We start from the raw sequence: 24,831 nt of genomic DNA, 5'->3' as shown, positions 1-24,831 counted from the left end.
AAGTGCCAGCCCTTCAAACAGTAATGCACTTCTAAGCACAGACGTTTTCAGACGACATTCTCATGACAGATACTAACCACCAATCTGTGATAAAAATCTCTTCCGTTGCCCCTTCCATTGCGTTTGCGATATCTTCAAAGTAACCTTTGGCGTTCACGTACCTGAGAAGATAAAAATTGGGTTCCTTTTTGATTCCTTTGTTTGGATTTACATATATATATCAAATCAAAAACCAAAAAAAAAAAAAAACAGAAAAAAACAAGCAAACAAAACAGCAGCAGCAGCAACAACAACAACAAGAACACACCCTAGGTTAAAGCAAAGCACAGAGGGCTCTGCCTGGTGTGTATCACCACCATTTTACTTTTAAGTAACTGGAGACGATTGAGAGCACAGCCTCCCTCTATCATGTAGCAAGGGCAGTTAGGAGACAGACCCAGGCAGTCTTTGCTTAGACAGCAGCCTGTCAATCGATCTTACAGAACCTCCTTACCATATGGTTTTTCTTCCAAGCCTAACAGACAAACTCAAATATGTGAGTAGAAAACACAAATAATTTAATCAAATTTCCATTTGTACCTTTAAGAGACATATGAAGTTATATTCTGCTTTTCTTTATAGACCTGGGTCTGTGGTAACTTAGATGGGCCTCCGAGTTGAAACATGACTTTAAACTAAGCATCTGCCTGCCTCCACTTCCCAGTTGCTGGGATTACAAATCCTGTGCCACCATTCCTGCTTTTATGGGGTGCCGGGGATCCAACCAGGGAGTCATGCATGCTAGATAAACACTGTAACTGAGCTATGTACCTCGTCCTTCAGTTGATTTTAAAAATCCAGACACAGTGGGGCAGGCTTACCATCCCAGAGCTTGGGAGGTAAGACAGAAGACCTGGAGGCCATCTTTGTCTACATTGCAGGTTCACTGCCAGTCTGTGTTTCAAAAGATCCTACACCTCACAAAACAAATCAAAGTTCCGAATCTAAAGGCAGGTAAGCTCCCCATTAAACATTTTCAAAAATCAAAATTAAAAAACTAACTTGTGACCATACGACCCTGCCTAGGAAAGGGGAGACCTCGGGAGTAATTAATTTCTGGTTTAGTTTTGAAGCTGATCCCAGGTAAATTTAAACCCTTACCATATGACATGAACACCTGCAAACAAAAGTGCCTCACCATTTAGCTAAAATGTTCTCGTGGACCGCAGCGTAGGAGCCGAAGCGATGGTCTTTGAGGAAGTCAGTGCCGTGCTTCTGGATGAACTCCTCGATGGCGCCTCCCCACCACCGGGCATGTCTGTAGCTGTTACATTTTAAAATCAGTGTCCTTTAAAGAGAAGCAAAAGTGGGGGTTGGGAGTTTACTCTTGAGTTCTAACTCTTAGAAGAGATTTATTTAAAGATTAAACGTGTCACAGCAAACCCGAACCGAAATTCCTAGTCAATGAGCATTTAAAAAGTGAGCTTCTGAAACACCTTAGTAGAATACCTCAGAACATTCACTGGGTCAAAGCTTACTCTCCAGGTTCCTCACTTACTCATGCATGCAGACCCACATGAAGATGTTTAGTGCAGGCCTTGAACTGTGCTGGGCAAGGAGAGGATGTGAAGGAATGCCATGCTCTGTCAGAGCTGCTGACTCCTCCACACAGTTCTCTTTGCACTTTAGCAGCATGCCTCACTCCTCTAGACTCGGAGGGCTGGGGCAAGGGTGCAAAGCCAGTCACACCCCATGGCCGATTAAGTTGCTCTGGAATAAGGCAGTTCACCTTGGGTTTTTCTATCCCATAAATAAGCTACCTTAATCCCTTACAGGATTAAAAATATAGAGAACTGTGGTAGAATACTAGGACCAAGAGATGAAAATAAGTTACCTAGAACTGAAGTTCAAAGGACAGCAAGGTCGGGCGCTAGCTGCCGTAAGCCATGCTGATAGAATAGGACTGAGTTAGAAGGCTTTGCTTCTGTTTAATTATTAGGGGTGGGGTACAACAATTCTCATAGAAAGCACAGAAAGGGCCATTTGTGCAGACTCTACAATTAATTATTTATAACAATCAGGGGTGTCTAGACAGCTCCTCTCAATGTTTCACAGATGAATGCTGGCCTTAGAGAGCTACTGTCCAACAGAAGGGCTGACGCTGGTAGGTGTGGGGATAAGAAGGTGAAATGGTTGGGGTGGAAGAGAAGCTTCCCCAACAGGAGTAGCAATGGAGGAATGTAGGAGCAAGAGGGCTCAGAAGTTGCCCGAGGTCTGCCTGTCCTTTGGTCAAACCTGTTCTGGGAAGATGGTTATGTGAGAGAGATGAGTAACAGGCCTAGTGGGTGTGGAGAGGAAACTATTCCAAGCACAGAAACCAGGTAAGGAGGAGCCAGATGGTTCAGCAGACAAAGGGTTACAGGGCAAGACTGACAACAAATTCCATCCCTGAAACCACATAAGGAGGGAACAGACTTCACAAAGTTCTCCTGTGACTTCCACATGTGCAATATGCACTCGTGCATACACACACACACACACACACACACACACACACACACACCAACTTTAAAAAAATTAGGCTCACTGGGTACATGTACCTGCCAGTGAGCTCAGTGACCTGAGTTCAAATCCCCAGACCCCCATGTTGGGAGGAATGGACTGACTCATACATATACACAAATAAATGGATGAATAAATAAAAGAAGGAACAAGAGGGAGGAGGCACAAATCACGCATGTGTGAACAGGCATTGTAAAGAGTACTAGCACAGAGCCAAAAGCCTGGGGCAGGGGCATTTAAAATGAGTCAGAGAAAGGAGCCCTAAATAAATGGAGACACTGGGCTTATTGGCTAAAATGATGGGGACACGTGTTTAGGAGGAAGGAGAACCCCGGTTCAAACGGGTTGATTGGTGTGAGGATAAGATAGGGAAGCTAAGAAAGAGTGCATTTCAGTAACAGTCCCGAATGCTCCCTTCTAGGACAGAGGCAGGAAGCTCCATGTTGTTTTACATCCAATACCACCCTACACACATGCACACACACAAGACCCATACAGGCATACATGGTATGCACAAACATGTATTTAGGGGGATGTACATGTCTGTTGCAACTGTGCAAAGAGAAGTTATGAATATTCATATGTATGAAAATGACCTCACACATGCGTGCACACACATACATGCATACACACATACATATGCACATGCGCACACACATATACACACAAACGCATGCACACACACACACACTTTTTCAAGGTATGACTACAATCTGTCTGAAAGAAACCTACAACAACAAATATGTACTCACTAATAAAATATGCAAATTCCAAATAGAGTCATTTGGCAAATTAGTAGATGGGGTAGCAAACTTTCTTCTCTAGCTCCAGGGGATCCAATGACCCCTTTGAACCTCTGCAGGCATCGGGATTCACCCACACGCACATCCCACACACACACCACCACCATCAAAAATAAAATGAATCTTTAATTACAACCAGACATATGACGGCAAAGTAAAGTTCTGTTACTTCTGACCAAGGAACAATTACTAACATTTCAACCTAGTTTCCTCCTTCGTGGTTGAGAGAAAATTTCGACCTTAAAGACACTTGGAAAAATATATATTTTAAATATTAAGCATTTCTACCTTGAAAGATTATCAATTCGAAGTCCATATTTCGTTTCTGTCTCCTTCTTTCCCACTTTGATTCTGAATTCTTTGTCTACAAGAAGGACGAAGGCGATCGCCCCGCTGTCTGGTTTCATATACAGCAGGAAAGAGTCTTTCACTATCAACCACCTGGAGAGAGACGATAGGAGGTTTCAAACCCATATAACTGGAGCAAGAGAATCAATTATTACTTGTCTTGAGAATATACTCTGACCAACTATGGATATACTATGGTCCACCTAGGGGATCTGTACCTTTTAAAGAGCACCAGGAAACAAGAGCTAGGGAGGTAGCTCATTGGTACAATGCTCACCTATTACGCCCAAGGTACTGGGTCTGATTCCTAGTGGGGAGAATAATTACTACAAAACAAGCCTTTCTGTTGTCTGTGTGTGGACATCAAGCAATTAAAAAGAAGTCATTCATTCTTGGAAGACTGATGCTTGGCAGGAAGTAAGTACTAAAGACCTCCTTACTCAAGAATAGAGTGAGGTGGTGTTTGTTCACATAAACGGTGAAAGGCAAGTGAATGTAGAAAATTTAACAACTATATCCGATATGCCACATACTCTGTTGTTCATTTCAAAAATATTTCTAGTGTAAGGATCACTAAGAAATGATGCTTAACAGTCTAGAAGTGGCTCTCAAAAGTACTTCCTTCTGCTCAATCCTTGGGAATTTCATGATGGAGGAATAGAGTAGCAAACCAGGGGTTACTATAAAAGTAGCAGAAAAATAACCTCTGGTGGTAGAAACCAGGGACGCTCCTGGATAGGTGGGTGGGCACTCCTATTGTGTGGAAGAGGACTGATGGGTGCAGGAGGAGGGGGTCCTTGGTCCTGATGGCAAAGAGCTGGTCTGTGAGTCAGGGTAGAAAGGAACCCAACACATGGAGCAGGGTTAAGGTCATCTTGTTCCAGCACAGAGACTGAAGTACAGAGGAGAGCAGGCATGCAGAGAAAGCAAGACATGAGCTGAGGTGGCAGTGAGGGTCAAAGGCCGAAGAGCACCCATCCCCCCTGAAAATAAGTAGATCGATGTAAAATAATCTAGAACAATTCTTTACTAAACTACCAGCTGTATTCTGGTGGGCTTTATGAGCAGAGCCACAATGTAGACAAATCTGCACTGACTTCTTAGTCTTAGTGACATTTGGATATTCATATAGAGGTTGTCTCTTTCCTGGTTGGTAGAGGAGAAGGGGCAGGTAAAGGAAGTATGTGAGTTCGTTATTTAAACAGACATCATCAAGGTCACAGCAAACCAACACCTAACCACAATGGTCAGTGCACTTAGAGAGATGGCATACCAAAATGGAACTGATCCTCCTGGGGTTTCTGGTGGGGATAAAAAAGGAAGGAAGAAGGAAGGAAGGAAGGAAGGAAGGAAGGAAGGAAGGAAGGAAGGAAGGGAGGGAGGGAGGGAGGGAGGGAGGGAGGGAGGGAGGGAGGGAGGCAGGCAGGCAGGCAGGCAGGCAGGCAGGCAGGGAGGGAGGGAGGGAGGGAGGGAGGGAGGGAGGGAGGGAGGGAGGGAGGGAGGGAGGGAGGCAGGCAGGAAAGCAAAAAAGAGTGAGTGAGTCTTGGCAGGGTGTGGTGGCTGGTATCTATGATCCCAACACTTAGAAGGCCAATGCAGGAGGATTGCTGTGAGTTCCAATCCAACCTGGGTTACAGAGAGAAACTGTTTGAAAAATGGGGGTGGGGGGCATTAATTCCCACTTAAAACACTCTCTCTCCTCTCTCTCCTCTCCCTCCTCTCTCTCCCTCCTCTCTCTCCCTCCTCTCTCTCCCTCCTCTCTCTCCCTCCTCTCTCTCCCTCCTCTCTCTCCCTCCTCTCTCTCCCTCCTCTCTCTCCCTCCTCTCTCTCCCTCCTCTCTCTCCCTCCTCTCTCTCCCTCCTCTCTCTCCCTCCTCTCTCTCCCTCCCTCCTCTCTCTCCCTCCCTCCTCTCTCTCCCTCCCTCCTCTCTCTCCCTCCCTCCTCTCTCTCCCTCCCTCCTCTCTCTCCCTCCCTCCTCTCTCTCCCTCCCTCCTCTCTCTCCCTCCCTCCTCTCTCTCCCTCCCTCCTCTCTCTCCCTCCCTCCTCTCTCTCCCTCCCTCCTCTCTCTCCCTCCCTCCTCTCTCTCCCTCCCTCCTCTCTCTCCCTCCCTCCTCTCTCTCCCTCCCTCCTCTCTCTCCCTCCCTCCTCTCTCTCCCTCCCTCCTCTCTCTCCCTCCCTCCTCTCTCTCCTCTCTCTCCTCTCTCTCTCTCTCTCTCTCTCTCTCTCTCTCTCTCTCTCTCTCTCTCGCTGTCCTTGGAACAAGGACATCATGAAACTTGATTGGAGGCTTATCTTCTCCTGTCTGCCCTACTCCAATTTGTCCATCCAGAATAAATACATGATTTAGAAATGCTTCTGATAGTTTACCAAAAATAAAAAAAAAAATGGCAGGCTCTCATATTGATCAGGCTTGCCTCAAATTCACAGAGATCTACTTGTCTTTACTTTTTGAGTGTTGGAATTAAAGGCAAAAAGTGAAAAGTAAACATCGCGAATGAATGTCACCTTTAGAAGTAACTCCCATTACTACTGTCAGTTGACAGCCTGTATGGAAACCTTCCACACTAGCACTGTCCTGTCAGCACTGTCATCTGCCAATGATGTCTGTTATTTTAACCTTCTCAGCTGTGACTCAGGGCATGCAAACATGGAGGTGAGGCTCCGCCCAAATATTTGCCAAACTTAAAATGACAAAATTTCCTTCCAGGAAGAATCATAGTCTTCTTAAACTGAAACATAATTCCTTCCAAAGTTTGTATCAGTAACAAAATCTTCCCCTGCTCTCCATTGTTAGCCCTCCGAGGGTGTCAAAGCTCAGAACCTTTGTCTGGGTTCTTGAAGCCATGACCAATGCTGCACCCCAAACCCTATAACTCCATCCTCTTCCTACTTGCATGGCGAGTTTGTGTCATCCATGACCTTGTGGGGCTCCCGTCCCTGCTCTTTCTAGCTGTCTTCCCCAACTACAGCTTCCTGAGAATGTCTCTGTAACTAGTTCCCCCACACCCTCGTATCCTTAGGTCAGCCTCTTCCCAAGGCTCTGAACAGTTTAAGGTAAGAAGACAACTCAAGTGCGAGTCTCTGACTTTTGTAAACCACTGCTTATATTCTAACCAGATGTGGCAAGATCAAGTTTGATGTTGGGAGTTGGTCTTGTACTCTGTGTATTCAGATGCTGATTTCTGTGCCCCAAGATCTAGTTATATTCTGGACATACACACTGTAATGAATTTTGAAGAATCTCCTGTGTCAATGTAAAGAATGCTCCCTGGTTATCTCTCACTGGTTAGTAAAAGGCTGAACAGACAATGACTGGGCAGAGGAAACAGACAGACTGGATTTCCAGTTCCAGCCAGGTGCCTGAGAGAAAAGAGGCAGGGAGGAGTTGGCCGCAAGGCAGGTGAGGATCCAGTAAAGAGGAGCTACAAGGTGGAGAAAAGGAAGAAGGTCATCATGAGGTTGGGCATGAAGAGGAGTCACCAAGGGAGTTCATCACGGGGACACACATGGAACAGAACAAGCCAGGGCAATTCAAACTGCAAGAAACTTGGGGCATACAGCTGGGGAAGTAGCTAGAAAGTATAGAGTATTAGAAATAGCTGCTCAGTTATTGTGCCTAAAGCTTATTGAATAATTCAAAAGGTCTTGTCTCAATCATTTGGGAGCTAGCCGAGTTAGAAAAAACTAACTTTAAAATTTCATCCTATCGTCTGAGAGCTGAGCATGGTAGTAAACATCTGTAATGCCCCACTTGGTGGGCAGAGAAAGGAGTACCAGGAGTTCAAGGTTCATCTAGACCACATAATGGCTGAGTCCAGACTGAACTACACTTCAAAACAATCAAGCAAAGCTAGGATTCAAACATCCAAATGATCAGTTTATTCAACCAAACACACAAAATCCCCAAGTCCAAGTCCTACCTCTTTGACCACCGGTAGCAGGCTCTTCCATGGCCACAGCAATTCACACCTGGTATCCTGTGTCCCCCAGATCTTTTCATGATCATTCCTTCCCTGAAGGAGACATCACAGTAGGCCATCACATTCACCCTTACAGTTCACACTTGGCTGGCTCAGCCTCACAACCTGGGACCATATACACCGTCTATGGACTCTCACATAACTTCCTCTCTCCCTTCCCAATCTTCACCTTCCACTTGCTGACTGCTCTTGGTCAGCTTGGGCACACCAGCAGAGACTCTTACAAGCCCCTCAGTCAAATGTAGCCCTTTCTGCATTTGTGGACCAGGGATTTGTCAATACAATGTGGGATCTTTGCACCCTGTCTTCTGACCTTAATGCTAAGCCCTCCCTGCAGCTGCTGTGGGTGCAGCTGCAATGGGATGGGGCAGCCCCTGTGGCTGCAGTTGAGAAGAGGAGTGGGCCCTACCCCCTCTCTGAATCCAGCACATTTTCACACGGCTTCACACACATCTCTATCTACCAAGCCGTGTGAAGAAAGCAGACGAAAGCTAATGGTTATTCAAGTGGTGACTTTTTTAGCTTGGCATGGTAACATATGCCCATCATTCCAGAATTTGGGTGGTGGTAGAGATAGGAAAATCAATTGTTCAAGGTTGTCCTCAGCTACATAAAAGAATTCCTGGCAAACCTTGGCTACATGAAACTCAAAAAAAAAAAAAAAGTAATATCTTGATTTCCAAAGATAGACAATAACAATAATTTAAAAAGACAAAAATTAATTTTGAAACAACTTCTGGCATTGCTCACAGCTAAAATTAAAACTATAAGCTCTGGGGCTGGAGCAGCAGCTCAGTTTTTGCTCTGACAGAAGACCTGCGCCCACACTGGTCAGTTCACAGGATCTGTGAGTCCCACTCCAGGGATCAGATACCCTTCTTCTGACCTCTGCAGAGGTACCTGCATGTATATGCAAATACCCCCACACAAACATGCATATATACATAGTTAATATTAATTTAAGAATCATTTACAAAGGTAAGCTCTTTATATGAGCAAACCCTATTATTGTGAAGGGAAAATAGCCACTGAATACATTCCCTGTATATTTATTTATACAACATTTCACAAGGTATTATTTTTAAGTAACTATCAAGAGGAATTGTAAACAGCTTGCAGAAGGCATCTTGTGTATTTAATCCCTCACTCCTGACTGTGTATTGAACATTCCCACTGATTGGCTACAGTAGGTTATGGTCAGCACACCAGAAAAATGAGCTAGCTAGCTGCAGCCACTGTTTCCTGAACGGGGGGCGCTCTGCTTCACATAAGAGCTTCACTGTAGTTCGAAGTCTGGTGGGAGAACCCCAGGAAGGCCTAGATCCCCTGTCATGTCACCAGCTGCTGCATCAGGCACTCAAACCCGCCAACCTCTTTATTCTTGTTTATAAAGACCCAACCCTGGAACTTACAGGCCCTTTGGTCCCAAATCATGGATAAAAGACAGTTGGCTTACATCAAGGAACTCTGTCTAAAAAACAAAACAAGAATACAAAAACACTTTAGAAAACAAAATAGATCAGAAGGAAAGAAAAGGATCAGGAGGGAGGAGAGGAGGAAGGAGAAGAAGACATTCATGGGTTATTAACATGCCACCAGGCATAAATGCATTTGTTCACTCCGCAGGCTGGGTGGGCCTGTAGCAGTAGCATTGCAGAGGAGTGCTAAGCAAAAGCACACGGTCCCAGCATGGTAGTGTACATCTGATATACAGCATTTGGGAGATGGGAAGAGGATGATCGGGAGTTCAGGGTTAAGCCGACTACACAGTGAGTTCAAGATCAGCCCGGGCTACGAGAGACTTTGTTTCTGATAAAAAGATAATGAAAAGGATGTGTAGAATTAAAGCACAATCAAGAAAGTGTTGTGTATCCTGGGATGGAGAGAACATTCTGGAGGCTGTGGAGGGGGGCTTTACTCACACCCCTTTTCCTATGTTATTAGAGGAAAGGGTTTCATGGCACAGTGTACACAAAATAAAGCACGAAGGGTGAGGGGGCGTCTAGAAGAGAAGATAAGCCTGAGCACACACAAGTGAGGGACAAGGGATGGAAAAGGACAATATAACTGCGGAGAAAAGGAGGAAAGGGTGTTGCAATCATTCAATTTTACCAAAGTCGACTTGGGAGCTAGATGCTGGGGTGAAAGCCTGCAAGCTCAGGGAGGCAGAGGAAGCACGCAGCTGACCTTCCTCCTCAGCCAATGTCCCAGAAGCAATCCCCTTTCTCATCCCTTCCCCAAAACCTCCTTCAAACTGAATGCTCCTCCCTTCTACTTCCTCTGTGTCTCTGTATCTGTCCTCCTGACTCCCTCTTACTCTGTGTTTTTCCCAATAATCCCATGTTCACTTCCGGTCAACTGGCTGCTTTCTCTGCCTCTTGACCTATGGTTGATTTTTTTCTAATCCTGTTTACAATAAGCAAGAAAGTTCTTGGATTAATGGTGTGTGCTAGGTTTTTCCAGTGAACAACACAATCTTGGGGTCCACAGTGTGATTGATTATCCTATAACAAATTGGGGGATGAGAATCACATGGCCGAGAAGACTGAAGAGCATCAGATACAGAAGAATTTCTCCCAGGACTAGGGCTTGACTCTAGATCTTCACACACACCAGGCCCGTTCTCTACCACCGAGCTACGTTCTCAAGTCTCTTTACTTTGAAGCAGGGTCTCACTTAATTGTCTACAGGTCATGTGGATCATGTTATCAGAGGAACTGGCTTCAAACTGGCAGAGTAGAGCATGTTCAAACTCCAGAAATCTCAAAATTTGAGATTTAAATCTCATCCTGAGACCTGCAGGAGTGGGCCTAACTCCTTCTCTGTTTCCATGCCTGCCTCAGAGCACATAACCTGGTGACTACCAATGTAGTCCAGCACCTGAAATACTTCCCCATGCAAAGAGAATATCCCCAGCCTCTTAGCCTTAGCCAATAGAAAGCATTCATCCCCAAAATCCCACCCCACTCCTAAAGGTTCATATAGTACCTGTCCACATAGAATAAAGAACACAAGCTATTTACCAAGGATTATTTTCACTGAGCTGTAACACTTGGGGGAAGACTCTGCCCAAAGCATCCACCATTGGACCTTTGGACCCACCTGCTGGCCAGGCTCCCATGGACTGAGACATTAACCCCACACCAGCTGTCTGAACCTCTTACTCCTTTCTAAGAGCTGTGACACTATTCCAGCGTACCTGGGCAGACCAGAGTTCTGTGGATTCCACCTAGACTCCAGGCCCGGAAGGAGAAGCAGACCACAGACCCTACCCAATCTTCGAGTTTGCCTGGTCCTCTCCAGACACTCCAAGAGGAAAAGGCAGAACCCAGAACCTTACTTGTCCAGGTTGAACTTGGATTCACTCTATAGCCCAGGCCTCAGCCTTTCCTTCCTCAGCTTCTGGAAGTGTCTGAGGTCATAGGTCTGAGCTCCCAGCCTCATGGTGGAATCACTTTCAGTGAGGTGGGAAGGAGGACAAGAGTCTCACGGATACCATTTACTAAGACTTCTTTTTACGTGCTCACACATCATTAAGTGGTTCTTCATGTGTTATCTTCAATGTCACTCGATATTACAATTTTCCCAACACGAAAAGGAGCCAGACATTCTTCATAACAAAACAAAACACAACTTGAGAAATCTTTTGGTCTCTGTGGACCACTGAGTCCTTGTTACAAAGTCACACTTTCCCCCCTGTAATGTAACGGACACTCAGGGGATGCACAAGTACGTGTGACTGTATCAAGTAAGAATTTATGAACACAAGCTACAAGCATAAAACCAGGCCTCAGCCACTTGATAGGGAAAATCTGGGGGATCAGACCTTCAAAGTCATCCTCAGCTAGACTGTGAAATCGAGGTCATCATGGACTACATGAGTCCCTGGTAAAAAAGGTAAATACATATTACAAATGCTATCTTAACACAGAGAACATATAAAGGCAGTCAGTCAGGGAACTCAGTCTGGCACTAAGGTTCTGATCTGCCAATCCTCGGTCTAGGGAAGCTAAGCAACCAAGACCAGTCACTACCTCATTCAACATTCATCTGTGTTCGTTCTTTCTCTCTCTCTCTCTCTCTCTCTCTCTCTCTCTCTCTCTCTCTCTCTCTCTCTCTGTGTGTGTGTGTGTGTGTGTGTGTGTGTGTGCGTGTGTGTCCTCCTGCCTCAGCCTCCTGAGTGTCAGAATCATGTGTGCACTCCCAGACCCAGCTCAACATCTGTCTTACACAGATGTGTTCCTTGCGTTTAACAGTAAGGTGAGGGCAAACTTCAAACCCAGAGGGAGGGGAGTGAAAGAGAAATTTACAGCATGCAGGGTTTACATAGGCCAGGGGCTTGTCTCAAAAAGCACTTGCAACAGCTAGAATTAAACAAGGAATGTGCCCAATTTACAGGTTGTTGTTTTTTTTAAATCCGCATTAAGTCCAGGTGTGCCAGCGATCCTTGGACTGTGACAGCAACAGCCAGTTAGAGCAACCTTCCCAGCTTATCTTTGCCTATCACTGGAGTGCTGGCTTATCGAGCACAGAGCCCTGGGTTCTATTCCCAGCCCTTCATAAACTGATGGTGGTGGTGAACATCTGCAGTCCCAGAGCTGGGGAGATGAAGGCGGCAAAATCCAAGTTCAAGGTCATCCCTTGGGACACAGAGAATAAGAAAGTGAAATCCTCCACAGAAAAGAGCCTCCCCAGGATGGGGAGGAGATGGGCGATTAGAAAAAGCAGCAAAGTCCATAGGAGAAGCAGCCAGTCACAGGGTAGTCATAAAACTTTGGAGGAAGGGGCACCTGGCTTCTATCTGGGATTAACATAGGGAAACAGTAGTTTTCCTTAAAATGTTTATATGCATTTTAAAAATATCTAGTATCGGGGTTGGGGATTTAGCTCAGTGGTAGAGCGCTTGCCTAGCAAGCGCAAGGCCCCGGGTTCGGTCCCCAGCTCCGAAAAAAAGAAAAGAAAAAAAAAATCTAGTATCAGTCTTGAAAGGAAAATAAGAACTGTCTCAGATCTGTCCAGACTTTTTTGAGGTTCAAGTCTTGAGTGCCTTTCTTGAAGAAAATAGACGTTTCAAATGTAAAAGGGGTTTAAGTAACTTTTTAAACTTCTCCACCAAATATATCTACACACACAGCACTTTATAAATAAGGATTCTAGAAGTCCTGGTCTCAGATTTGCATTTCTCATGTAAAACATGATGACTCTACACATTTTTCTATCTGATTTGTGAAAAAAATTCAACTGGAAAATGTAGTTACTTAGAAATAACATATTTGTCAATATGAGATCCAGAGAATCCTAAACCATAGCTTCTGAGTTTAACTCCAAGGAGCACACAGATAATCTCTATGCTGATTTGCCTCTGAACAAACCATTACTACCCCAGAACTAATTTGTTTAACATCAAAGAACTAGGAAACAGAAGAATAAGACTTGGTGATCCAGGAAAGCAAGCTCAGCATGGGGGTATTCACATCTCTAACCCCAACACTGGGGAGGCTACTCAGCCTTGGCTTCATAGGAGGCCCCAATCCAAGTCCAGAAACAACAGAAACAGATAAACAATGCTAGGCAGGTGTGGCACTGCATGCCTGAAATTCCAGACTTTGGACTCAGCCAAATTCATCCAATATTATACAGCAAGCACGAGGGTAGCCTGGGCTACATGAGACACTGTCTCAAACAAACAATCCAAAAAATCAAGGGACTACTTGGGTATTTTCTTTCTTTCTTTTTTTTTTTTTTTTTCTTTTTTTTTCAGAGCTGGGGACCGAACCCAGGGCCTTGTGCTCGCTAGGCAAGCACTCTACCGCTGAGCTAAATCCCCAACCCCGGGTATTTTCTTTTTAAAAATTACTTGTGTGTGTGTGTCTGTGTGTGTCTGTGTGTATCTGTATGTATCCTCAATCATCATGGCTCCTAAGTTTTGGTTAGATTTCAACTTTTAGCAATGGTTCCTCTCCTTCCACTGTGTGTGTGAGTCCCTGGGGTGAAGCTTGGTAGCAAGTACTCTTTACCCACTGAGTCGTCTCATTTGCATGTGAATTTAAAATTTAGAATTTTCTTCAGGAAACTGAGGAAAGATGATGACTACAAGTTTAAGGCCAACTTGGTCTATACAGTAAATTCCAGAGGAGCCAAGGCTGCATAGTGAGACCCTACTTCAAAAAGCCCACACAAGGGTTAACAGGATGGCTCAGTGGGCAAAGGTGCTTGCTGCACTGGTCTAAGGACCTGAGTTCAACTCCCCTCCCCGCCCCTAGAGTAGAAGGAAAGAACAGACACCTGACCTCCATGGATGTGTGGTAGAGCACATGTGCCCAAATTTACACATACACACTTAAAAATTAAATAAATAAATAAAGAGCTGCAAGCCAAAAAGAAAATAAGATTTTTCTTAATAGCTTGCAAAAGTTTGAGTAAAGAGATTTCAAGATGAGCCAGCACCATTTGAGAGGGAGGAGAAACTTCCCCAGCCATAAGCATTCTAATACAGATTTATCCTATAGAAAGCTAATGTGGCAAGGTTAAATGGGAGGCAAAACATAAGCAAAACAAAATCTTTTAATAGATTATGTTGTTCAACCTTCTTAGTGTTTCTTCAGTGCTAAGAATTGGACCTTCTGCTGAGAAGGTGCCTCTGGCCACTCAGGCTTAAAAACAATCCGAGCAGTATTCCCCAGGGTAATCTTTACTCGGTAAAGCCCTAATCAATACTCTCTTGGTTTCATCTTAGAAGTGGCAGTTGCAAATCAATGCAATTAAAAATAGTTCTTGGCACTGAGTAGAAAATGGTCTCTGGAGAAAAATGCCAGATACCAGATACTTAAAAGGCTAGAGTACACAGGTTTCCATGCCAACCAGCAAACAACAAATCCTCCAGGTAACAGCCTGACACCAGTGGGGAGGATTTGTCAATCACGTGTACATTGTCTTTTCCAGCCATCCCGGTATTCTAAAGGAGAGCAATCTTCAAAGATCCCTTTCTTGCCTCAAGTAGCGATACTGAAAGGATGCCCAACCAGGAAGCCATAAGACACAAGGAGGACAAGAGATTCTGGCAGGACCACATGCAGGTAGAGAGGGGGAAAGGCAGGCACAGGTACTCCAGGAATAGCTGCCTCCCATGTAAATAAGCCTACACAGCTATGGGAGACTAAGACATCCAATCTATGGGGGGAAGAAAGAGACTGGACAAAGGCTATGGTTCCTCCAGGACCTAAGGTCTGGTCAGGAAAAACAACACCCACCCACCACTTTATTTGAAAATGCAGCCTTTCAAGTCCACACAGCCTCTCTCTGTTGCTATGGAAACTGTGCCTCTGTATTCCTTACCTATCCCTCTCCTGGACTTAATTTTATTTGCCCTGCAAAGGGAGGGAGAAGTGAACTCAGAATTATTGATCTGGGGGCAGGGAGGGAGTTATGGTGTTTTATCCAAGATTTCAAGCTAATCTCCACCCTGGAAAGAAAGCAGGGAGGGAGGGACTAACCAAGAGTGAGGGCCCCCTGCCAAGGGCTCCCATCACTTCGTGGCCTATTCTTGGAAACTGGGCATTGTGTTCTATATCCAGATTTCGATCTTAAAGGGGGAAAAACACATTTACTGTTACTTATCTGGCTTCCTCTAATTCCCTGGGAGAAAAGCATTTTCCAGTCAGCACCTAAAATGCTCAGATTGTGTCAAGGGAAATGAAACCCACTGTGATAGGTCTCAAAACAGAGGATGGAAAGGAGGAAAAGCTGTCCTCACACTAAGGATTCTCCAAGGTAGAGTAACTAATTATGGAGAGAGACAATGTTGCAGACCAGGGCCAAATTATCTTGGACAGTTTCATGTCCCTTTGAAATCCAGTCATCATCATCTATGTGTCTGACCTAACTTCCTCGTGACTATCAAAACTTTCAAGTGCAGTCTTTGCCACCCACAAGTCCAAAGGTTGAGAAACCCATCAAACATTACCTAAACCTATATCAGACTTGTCTCTGCTTTGTGGCCACCCACATACCTGTGGTCCCCACCAATGTATCTGATAAACCACTTGTTCCCTCTGAGGTGAGAGCTGCATTTCTGCTTGGACACATTTTCCCATTTTACAAATCAGTAAGGAGAAATGAAGGAGGTAAACTCCTGGGGGAGCCTAAGGTTGAGTTCCTTTAAATGCTAGGCTACTCTATCAGAGCAGCAAGAAGGAAGTAACGACAAAGAAATCTTCCTGGTCCTGGATGACACTGTAGTCATCTGCACACACAAAGTCAACAAAAGGCTGTATAATAAAAGGAAGAGGAGAGGTCAGGAGGGGCTGGCTTCTAAAGCTTCTGAGCAAACTAAAGGCCAGGGCTTTGAAAACTAGCCCAGCTCTCTCTGGGTTAATTCTCTCTCACCAATACTATAACAGCAAATCTTTCCTGGCTCTTTAAAGTCCTTTTTCTGTGTCAAAATGTGCCATAGAGTAGTAATTTACATACCAAACCCTCCTGATGAGAATTAACCGAACTTCTGGTTAAAACAAAAGAAAACAACAACAAAAACAAAAACATGCTCCCAGGACAGTAGGCTTTTTTGTTTGTTTCTTGAGGTGGAGTTTTATCTCAGTGAAATCAGTCCATGCTGACCTCAAACCATGTAGTTGGCTTTGTGATTCCCTCGTTTTCCTTCTAGGTCCTGAGTTCCCGGATTACAGGCTGCACCACTGTAGCTGGTTTGGGCAGGTCTTGGACTCCCAAGGTTTGTTTTAAAGACCTGAGTTTAGGGCTGAGGTGATGGGTAAAGTCCTTACCATGCAAAGTTGAGAGCCTGAGTTCTGACCCCAGCACCTATATAAAATTCTGGCTATGCCAGCGAATGCCTTGAATCCCAGACCAATGGACAGCCAACCTTGCTAGTGAGTAAGTTGCCAGTTCAGGGAGAGACCTTGTCTCAAAACGACAGTTGGGAAACAGACAGAGGAAGGCTTATGATGTTAAGCCCTGGCTTCTACACATGCACATACATGAACCCCTACACATGCATTTACCACGCCAAAAAAGACTCAGGGTAACTTCAAATGTTTGCAGGCTTGCTTTGTAAAGTATAAGCATGCTACATCTGTAAAATAAATTAACAAATTGAAAATAACCTTTGCAGATAGGACTTATTTAATATTTCTCAATTACAGGAAACACATAGATAGTGACCTGATTTTTCAAAATGACATACGGCCTGTGTATCCAGTCTTGAGACTGGTGAAATTTACCATGAAGGAAAATGTCAGTGAATCATGGCAGATTCAGCTGTTGAAGGGCTTATCTGGCCAACCATCAGAAACAAGAGGAGAAGATACATTTATCAGGTGGTGAGATGGTTTTTCTCCTCCCAAAGCAGTCCTTATAAGGTACCCTTGGGTTTATAAATACAATGTGACTTCAATTTAGAAAGATTTTTGTAACTGAACAGTAATTAAACTAAACATCCCTTTAAAACAGACCCATTTCTTACTCAAGACCACAATAAAAAAATGTAGTAAGGCAGCTGGAAAGAGAAGACTTAACTCTACCCATGCTACTCGAGGCCAAGAGAAATGGTGCAGCAGGTCAAGTCATGGGCAGAAGAGCAAGAGAAGTGAGGGAGCCGGGGTGTGTGGGGGCAGCGGGCGGAGGCACTGTGTGTGGCAGTTAGGTCACATTTGCACAAATCTGCATCAAGTCTGAGCTCAGAAAATACATCTGAGCTCTGCATTCCTCCTAAAATCAGCAGGGTTTGATCATTAAGTGACTCTTGCCACCACCAGATGGAAGAAGACCCTTCCCATCATCCTCCTCGAGAGTTTCAGGTGAGACCCACATGGCTAGATTTCCTGAGTCTCCAAGGCTTCCAGAGCCAAGTCCGTGGGCACTGAACTGCAGACCACCACAAAAGAAAGCACCAGAGGCCTGGCTCAGGGTGTGTGGGTGTGGGTGTGTGGGTGTGTGTGTGTGTGTGGGTGTGTGTGTGTGTGTGTGTGTAGGGAGACCAGCAGACAGCAGTAGGAAAGCTCCTGCACAGGAAACGGCAGAGACAAGCACTCTCAGTTCCCCTCTCTTCCTCAGTTCATGTGGGTATGGTCCACCATTCTCTAAGCCAAGTTGCACCCATGCCGATTCATACAAGTTACGTGCAACACTTCTGTGTGGACAACCTCACAGTAACAGTCCGTGCTGCCAGAGAGAAATATTATAATCCAGGCATTCGCCATTATTCAGACCTCAGCAGAACTGAAAGCTAATCTTTGAAAAACACCCTAGTCCCCATTCAAGGGCCTCTCAAAAGCAAAGCTCTCTGTTTGCTGACATTGCAAAACCTGCTTCCTCCTGCTGGCTGGCCACTGCCCTCCCAGGCTCAGTCTTTGTGGCTCAGAAGTCGACAGACCTTCTGTCTGTTCTTTTTGCAGAGTGCTTCCTCTCCCTGGTTTTCCCATGCTGCTCACTATCACAAGAAAGCATGAGCCAATCGGATGGCAATCGAATTAAGCTGTCTAATCTGGGATACACAACCCTGCTTGAAAATCTGCATTGAAAGGCTTTTTGGTTCATACTCAAAACCTGTCTGGAGAAAAGGTCTGATTTCTAGATTTCTAGCCCACAGGAGCATTTCAACTTTATCTGACTCCATTGCTACAGACATTACCAAGATCTACTCAGCACCTGACAAAGAGCAGGGTCATCATTATAAACCGGATCCAGACTGTCAAGGCAATTTCATATTCATTAATTTAGTGTAACTCAAGAACTGAAAGCACTTATGTTCATGGGATTACCCAAAAGTTAGCTACCCTTTAGGATTTTCTAGGTCCCTTGAAGACCACCAGGAAGTACTTACCGTGGCATGATAGTTTCTGTACATGGGCATTTTTAGTATTTTTGTCAAGTAATCTTCCAGTTGCTTCTACAATAAAAAATAATTTGGATATGGTTAAACACAATCATGTTTGTAGAAAATTCCAGCTGTGACGATGACATCAGGTCTCATTTTAACATCTGTAAGTCATTTTATTACACTCTATCATTAGGCAGTATGCACAATACCCATCATTCCCTTCCAGTGCTAGTTAAATCTCTTCTTGCTATTAATATTTAATTTTCAATATGGTTAGGTCTTGGCAGTTGTCTCTGTCATTGTTCTGATACAATACCTGAGAAGGAAGCGTTTATTCTGGCCTACGGTTTGAAGAGGCACAGTCTACCGTGGTGCAGGAATGGGAGCTGCCTGGCCACCCTGCACTCGCAGTCCAGATGCAGAGTGAGTAAGGCTGGGGTTCAGCTTGCTCTTTTTATTCAGTCCGGAATCCTAGCTCACCGAATGATGATGATCATGCTAATCACTGAGGTGGATCTTCTACTTCAATAAACGTAATCTAGAATATTCCCCCCAGGCATATCCACAGGCTTGTCCCCCTAGGCCAAGATGACAGGTTAACCTTAAAGCCGACAAGACCAGAGCAGAGTTTTCAATCTTCTATACTTATCCTAATTACTAGGATAGATTACTAGGAGATTACTCCTAATGGGTAAGTTTTGAAAACAGGGTTCCATATAGACTAGGCTAGCTTCAACTTTGTTATGTAGCCAAGGATAACCTTATACTTCTAATCTTTCTGAGCTAGGATTACAGGCATGTCGAAACACATGGCTTACGTGGTACTTGGTACTGAACCCAGGGCTTGGGCATTCTAGGCAAGCCCTCTGAGCCACACACAGCCCTAGCAACTCCAGAACTGGTCACTTTAAACCTTTTCTTTCTAACCCAAACCTGCATTGTTTTTCAACCATAACATCTAATTAATTCAAAGATATATTACAACTTAAAATTTTTTAAGAAAAGGGAGGATTTGTTAAAAGAAAATGAAGACTTCTCAGTAAAACCCTGTCTGGTTCAAGTATGTCGAGATGTGTATGTGTGGATGAGGTATGGGTTACAGGCTTAGGGCCATGAGGCAATGCATGTCAATCAACACATGCCTGTCACACTCTTTCATTAAATCAAGAAGCGTTCATTTCTATCCTCTGCAGCTGGGCTCAAATGCATGCACACAGTCACCCCAAACTCAACAGTATCATTTTATGCTGATGCATCTCAAAAGAGCGCTTAGTACACAACTCTGTAAAGATTTCAAACAAGATGACAACTCCAAAGGAAAAGTCAGGTGTTCTCTGGACAGTGCACGCATTTCGAATCCTAAGACAGAAGTGATAAAAATGAAACCAAAAATCACCAATGTGCTAATATAAACCTATTATCTCCTCCCTTGGCAGCAGCAGGCACTGAAGTAGGGTGGGCAGAAATGCCCCTCGACCTGTGTCTTCTGTCTCCTGTGTTTGTTTTCCATCTCTCTATTTCAGACCATCATTGCCTCCTCTAAGAAGCAGGGATAAGATTTTACATGTATTTAAAATGAGAAGTCAAAACACATGGGTGGAGATGTTTGCCTTTTAGAAGTAGGTCTCAGAACCTTGTAGAATATGCAGAGTCTTCCTTTCCCCTCAAGTACAGGGAAGATGGCTGTCCCAGCATGTAGCCACCAACAAGCACTATGCCACATCTTTGGATTGGTAGCCCAGAAGACATCTCAGTGCAGAGCCACCAGGGCAGTCATCAATCAGTGGAGGACAGAAGAGGCAGACAATAGAGCCAGAGAGGCTCAGCAGCAGGTAAAAGTGCTTCCCACACCTCAAGACCTGGGTTTGAGCTTGGGAAGCCATAAAAATATGGAGGAAAAAACTGATTCCACAAAGTTGTCTTCTAATCACTACACACACACACACACACACACACACACACACACACACACACACAGAGAGAGAGAGAGAGAGAGAGAGAGAGAGAGAGAGAGAGAGAGAGAGAGAGAGACAGTTAAACTTTCACAAAGCAGCGGAACAAAGACTCACCCTCCTGCCAAAGAACTGCTCCTCCTGGATTGCATTTTCTGATGAACGGGGCAGACTGGGCATTTCTCTGGGCTCTTCTTTGACATTTTGTCTTCTAAACGTATGTCTAAAATACACACACACAATAAAACAGTGATTAGACTATTTTTTAACATATTAATTTAATGTGAATGAGTACACTGTCACTGTCTTCAAACGTACTAGAAGAAGGCATCAGATCCCATTACAGATGGTTGTGAGCCACCATGTGGTTGCTGGGAACTGAACTCAGGACCTCTGAAGAGCAGTCAGTGCTCTTAACCACTGAGCCATCTCTCCAGACCTAGACTATTCTTTAAGTATCTTATATTTTCTTTCATGCCATGGTTTAGCATTGATATTTTAGCATTATATTGTTTTATTTTTATATTACTTAGTATTATTTTAGTATTATATTTATTAGTAGTAGTATATCATGTCAAGTTTAAAACATTCTCATAAAGGCTAGCCTCTACCTCACTATGTAGCCACGGCTAGCCTTGAACTCCTGATCTTCTCGTCACATTTTCCCAAGCACTGGGGATCACAGCCTTACATCAGTGAAGGCAGCTGAGGTGGCTTACTTTTAAGAGAGCTATGCAATTGAAAATAGCTCCCAAAATGGAATCAGTAGCCTGTGAAACTGATAAATATGTTTTCCTTCCATGTAGACCGAGGTACCGTTATGTTAGTTCTGCTGTGTTACCTTTTGGTGGGAATGGGGATCCGGATGAAGGCTTTGTACTTGAGGAGCTCTCTATGAAACTCTTGGAAGTGCTTGAATTTCCTCTTAACTTGCCATGTGAATTCCCCGTGTGTTAACTCGATGGTGTACAGGTTGACACTTGGCATCTACGGTGACAGATGTTTAAAAAGAAATGGTTTCATCTCAGATAGGGAAAGTTCTGAAATTTCCCCATAGCAAACAACAGCTAATTGCTAAGTAATGTTAAACTACACCTATGTTCAGTCTATTTTGTGCTAGTGTCTGGCATTTTATAAGTATGCCATCTTTATTAATTTGCTTAGAACCTCATACACTGTCATGTTCATACTCACACCTTGCCCCTCCCCCAACCCCTCCTAGACCCACTCCCCACCTTCCACCTCCCCTCTTCTCCCTTCCTCATTTTGTAAAATAACCTACCCAGGCTAATTTGTGCTGCCTATATAATCAAGTGACAGGGCTGCCCATAGGCACAGACTAGGGCTTGGAGAAACTTAGCGCTCGCGCTCTCTCTCTCTCTCTCTCTCTCTCTCTCTCTCTCTCTCTCTCTTTCTCCCCCAATAGCCATCCACTGTAAGAAGCATCTCTGTTAGGGAGCTGGGACTTGTGAATCATGGTAGGTAATGCTATTTTAAAAGCATCCAAGTATAGTATTATCTTAAATGTTCACATGATGAATTACGTGAAGTAAATTTTGTATCATACAGACAAACTCCTACAAATCCTTTTCCCTCCATGTATACACATTGTACCACATCCATACACATTTGCACACTGGAAATGAAGGAAGCAGTTAGTGAAGCCCTGACAGGCACTGCGAGTCCTAGTCACCCATGGATAGCAAAGAACCACTGCAGATGGAGAGGAGGCAGAAGCAAGGACCTATGGGACCACCTTCTTAGCTCTTTGTATCTAAATAAATGGCACAGAGCATGATATCATCCCTTCTTAAAAAAAAAAAAAAAGGTCTAGCCTTGTCTACACACGCCCCTATATGAGGCACTGCCAGAGTTCAAGGACAAGCGCGATCTTGTCAGTACTAGTGTTAAGTCCTTATAGAAAACACAGAGGGTAAAAGCACTCTTAGACCCAGTGTTTGGGTGAGGGCACAGAAGCCGAGAGGTTCAGTTACCTATTCAAGATTTCAAAGCAAAGACACAAACTCAACCTTGTCATCCAGGGTTTGTGCATTTAAGCCATACACAGTATACCTTGCCCTCTAAAAGCTGGCAGGCAAAATAAGAGGCAAAGGGCATCTTAGAGACAAGACTCATCACAGAAACGTGACCCCCAACACTGTAGGGAAAGCCTACAGCAGAGGTCAAGCATCAGAAAGCCCTGAGTGAAGAAACCCCATGTGGAGCACTCCAGAGGTGGAGTTCAAGGTCAGCCTCAGTTACATAGCAATAATGTGCCCAAAATGCAAGGGCTAATTGGGGCTACATGAGATCATCTCCAAAAAGGAGAAGAGCAGGGAAGACAAAGACAGAGACAGGGAAGGAAAGAAGAGTCCAGAGCACAGGTGGACACCAATGTGGATGTAAACTGGAGTCAGCACAGCAAAATCAAAACCACAACTGACCAGTAGCCTCCAAGATACTAGGGGTAGGGGATGGGAGGTGGGGGAGACAACTGACTGCTGGCCAAAGGTCACGATTCCGGGTGTGCATGGAGGCAGAAGCCAATGGTAGCCTACTCAATCATGACTACTTCTTAACCTGAGAGACAAAGGTCACCGTTCTCCAACTACTAGACCTGACCTCTATGAGGTCCAAGCAGCAAGAAGCAAGTAACTCCCCAGACCATTTTCCATGCAATGTGTTTCTGGGGGCCCAGCTTCTCTCTGCAAAGATGGCTTACGCTAAACTATTTTTAGTGTTCCGAGAAAACAAAGGGCAGAATCTCAGAAACTGGGGGTAGAGCTTCAGGGATTAAAGGTAACACTCAGAGGACAGAAGATTGGCTGGAAAATGGGATCCAGGGAGCTGGAGAGTGGGGTCTCAAGAACAAATGAGAGATAAAACTTGCCAGCAGAATTCTCTCAGCAGTGCTTCTGAATATAGAGAACACAATCCAATGTTTGGACATTTTTTCCTTTTTAGAGATAAGTAGGGCTGGAGAGATGACTCAGTGGTTAAGAGCACTGACTGCTATTCCAGAGGTCCTGAGTTCAATTCCCAGCAACCACATGGTGGCTCACAACCATCTGTAATGGGATCTGATGCTCTCTTCTGCTGTGTCTGAGGGCAGCTACAGTGTACTCACATACATAAAATAAATAAAAATCATAAAGAAAAGATGTGTATCACTATGCCTGGTGCGCACGCGTGTGTGTGTGTGTGTGTGTGTGTGTGTGTGTGTGTGTGTGAAAAGAGATAAGTAGTATTCATATTTTCTTGCTAAAGAAGCCTTAGGAAACATAGAGCTTCTCTTGACTTATACATGGCCTTCAGTTAGAATGGATAGTGAATGAAAAAAAACAAAAGAAATAAAATGTGGTGGGGGGAAGGCTTATTGTAGATAAGAGGGAGAGCAGAGTCAAAGGCAGGGGCATCTGGGAGAGCACAGAGTGAACTTGACCTTGATCTGGGCCCTGTGAGGAGAAGGGGGAGGGGAGAGGGAGAGCCAGAAGAGTAAAGGGGAGACAAAAGAGGCAGGGTAACCAAATGGCTGGGCTCCAGCGGGAAGGGCTCTGGAGAAAAGAAGCACAGCCACTGGCTGGAGAAGTTTATGATGGGGGTGGGGGACAGTATGCCAACCATACCCTGTAATAGGTAAGGACTGAGGGATGCTGGAGAACCTGGCAGTCACATCCGTTTTGATACGTTAAGTAGGCCCCTCAGCCATTTGTCCTAGGTTTGAGACCTAACAGATAGAGATCAGCCAAAAGTCCAAGTGAGAGGAGTACAGGAGAGAAAGAGCATCTTGCCAGTTATTAAATTAGTAGATTGCCTTGAATGATCCTGTTCTTTAGTGATGCTGTTCTTTCGTGTGTGTTTCTTTCCATGCATTTACTTATTTCCTGTCTCCGTGTCTGTGGGCATGCGTGTGTCATAGCACTCGGTGGAGATCAGAGGACACTTGCCAGGAGTCCACTCCCTGACCTGGCTTCAGAGATCAAACTAAGGTTCCCAGTCCTGGCAGCAAGTGCCTTACCTACCGAACCACCTCACCAGCCCTTGAACGCTGTCCAAAATAAAAATAAAGAAACATTGTGGCAGTATGGCTGCTCACACCTGGAGAGGTGGAAGGAGGAGAGGCAAGAGCTGAAAGCCAGTTTCAGCTACGGAGACCTCATCTCACAGCCAAGAGGAGCACGGCTCCTGAGGAGCACGGCTCCCGAGGAGCACCACTCCCAAGGGGTGGGACGGGGGAAGGGGGGGTGTATGAAAAGAGTTTATGAGAAGGAAGCAAATTCCTGAGCTGTGAAGAGAACTTGGAAGTGATAACCAAAGCCCAACCACAGTATCACAGCTGAGAGAAGAGAACAGGGTCAGCCGGACAGCACTAT

At 44.7% G+C, this 24,831-nt stretch overlaps 1 protein-coding gene across 4 annotated transcripts in view; it reads right to left on the bottom strand.

Annotated features, from left to right (window-relative positions):
* The window catches only part of Pld1 (phospholipase D1), a 198,038-nt gene that overhangs the window by 84,046 nt on the left and 89,161 nt on the right, over nucleotides 1-24,831 (bottom strand). For all 4 annotated transcript variants that reach the window (XM_006232206.5, XM_063281317.1, NM_001399082.1 and 1 more), the window contains 8 exons: nucleotides 21,300-21,445; nucleotides 20,576-20,681; nucleotides 18,510-18,575; nucleotides 9,085-9,143; nucleotides 7,613-7,705; nucleotides 3,633-3,785; nucleotides 1,178-1,327; nucleotides 78-161 (listed from right to left, as the gene is read on the bottom strand). In XM_006232206.5, the coding sequence (XP_006232268.1) occupies nucleotides 78-161; nucleotides 1,178-1,327; nucleotides 3,633-3,785; nucleotides 7,613-7,705; nucleotides 9,085-9,143; nucleotides 18,510-18,575; nucleotides 20,576-20,681; nucleotides 21,300-21,445 (857 nt within the window). The remainder of the gene's footprint in view (nucleotides 1-77; nucleotides 162-1,177; nucleotides 1,328-3,632; nucleotides 3,786-7,612; nucleotides 7,706-9,084; nucleotides 9,144-18,509; nucleotides 18,576-20,575; nucleotides 20,682-21,299; nucleotides 21,446-24,831) is intronic.

This window comes from Rattus norvegicus, chromosome 2 (assembly GCF_036323735.1).
Source record: "Rattus norvegicus strain BN/NHsdMcwi chromosome 2, GRCr8, whole genome shotgun sequence".
Taxonomy (NCBI): Eukaryota; Metazoa; Chordata; class Mammalia; order Rodentia; family Muridae; genus Rattus; species Rattus norvegicus.
The sequence above is the reverse complement of the archived record's forward strand: the minus strand, read 5'-3'. Positions and strand labels throughout refer to the sequence as shown.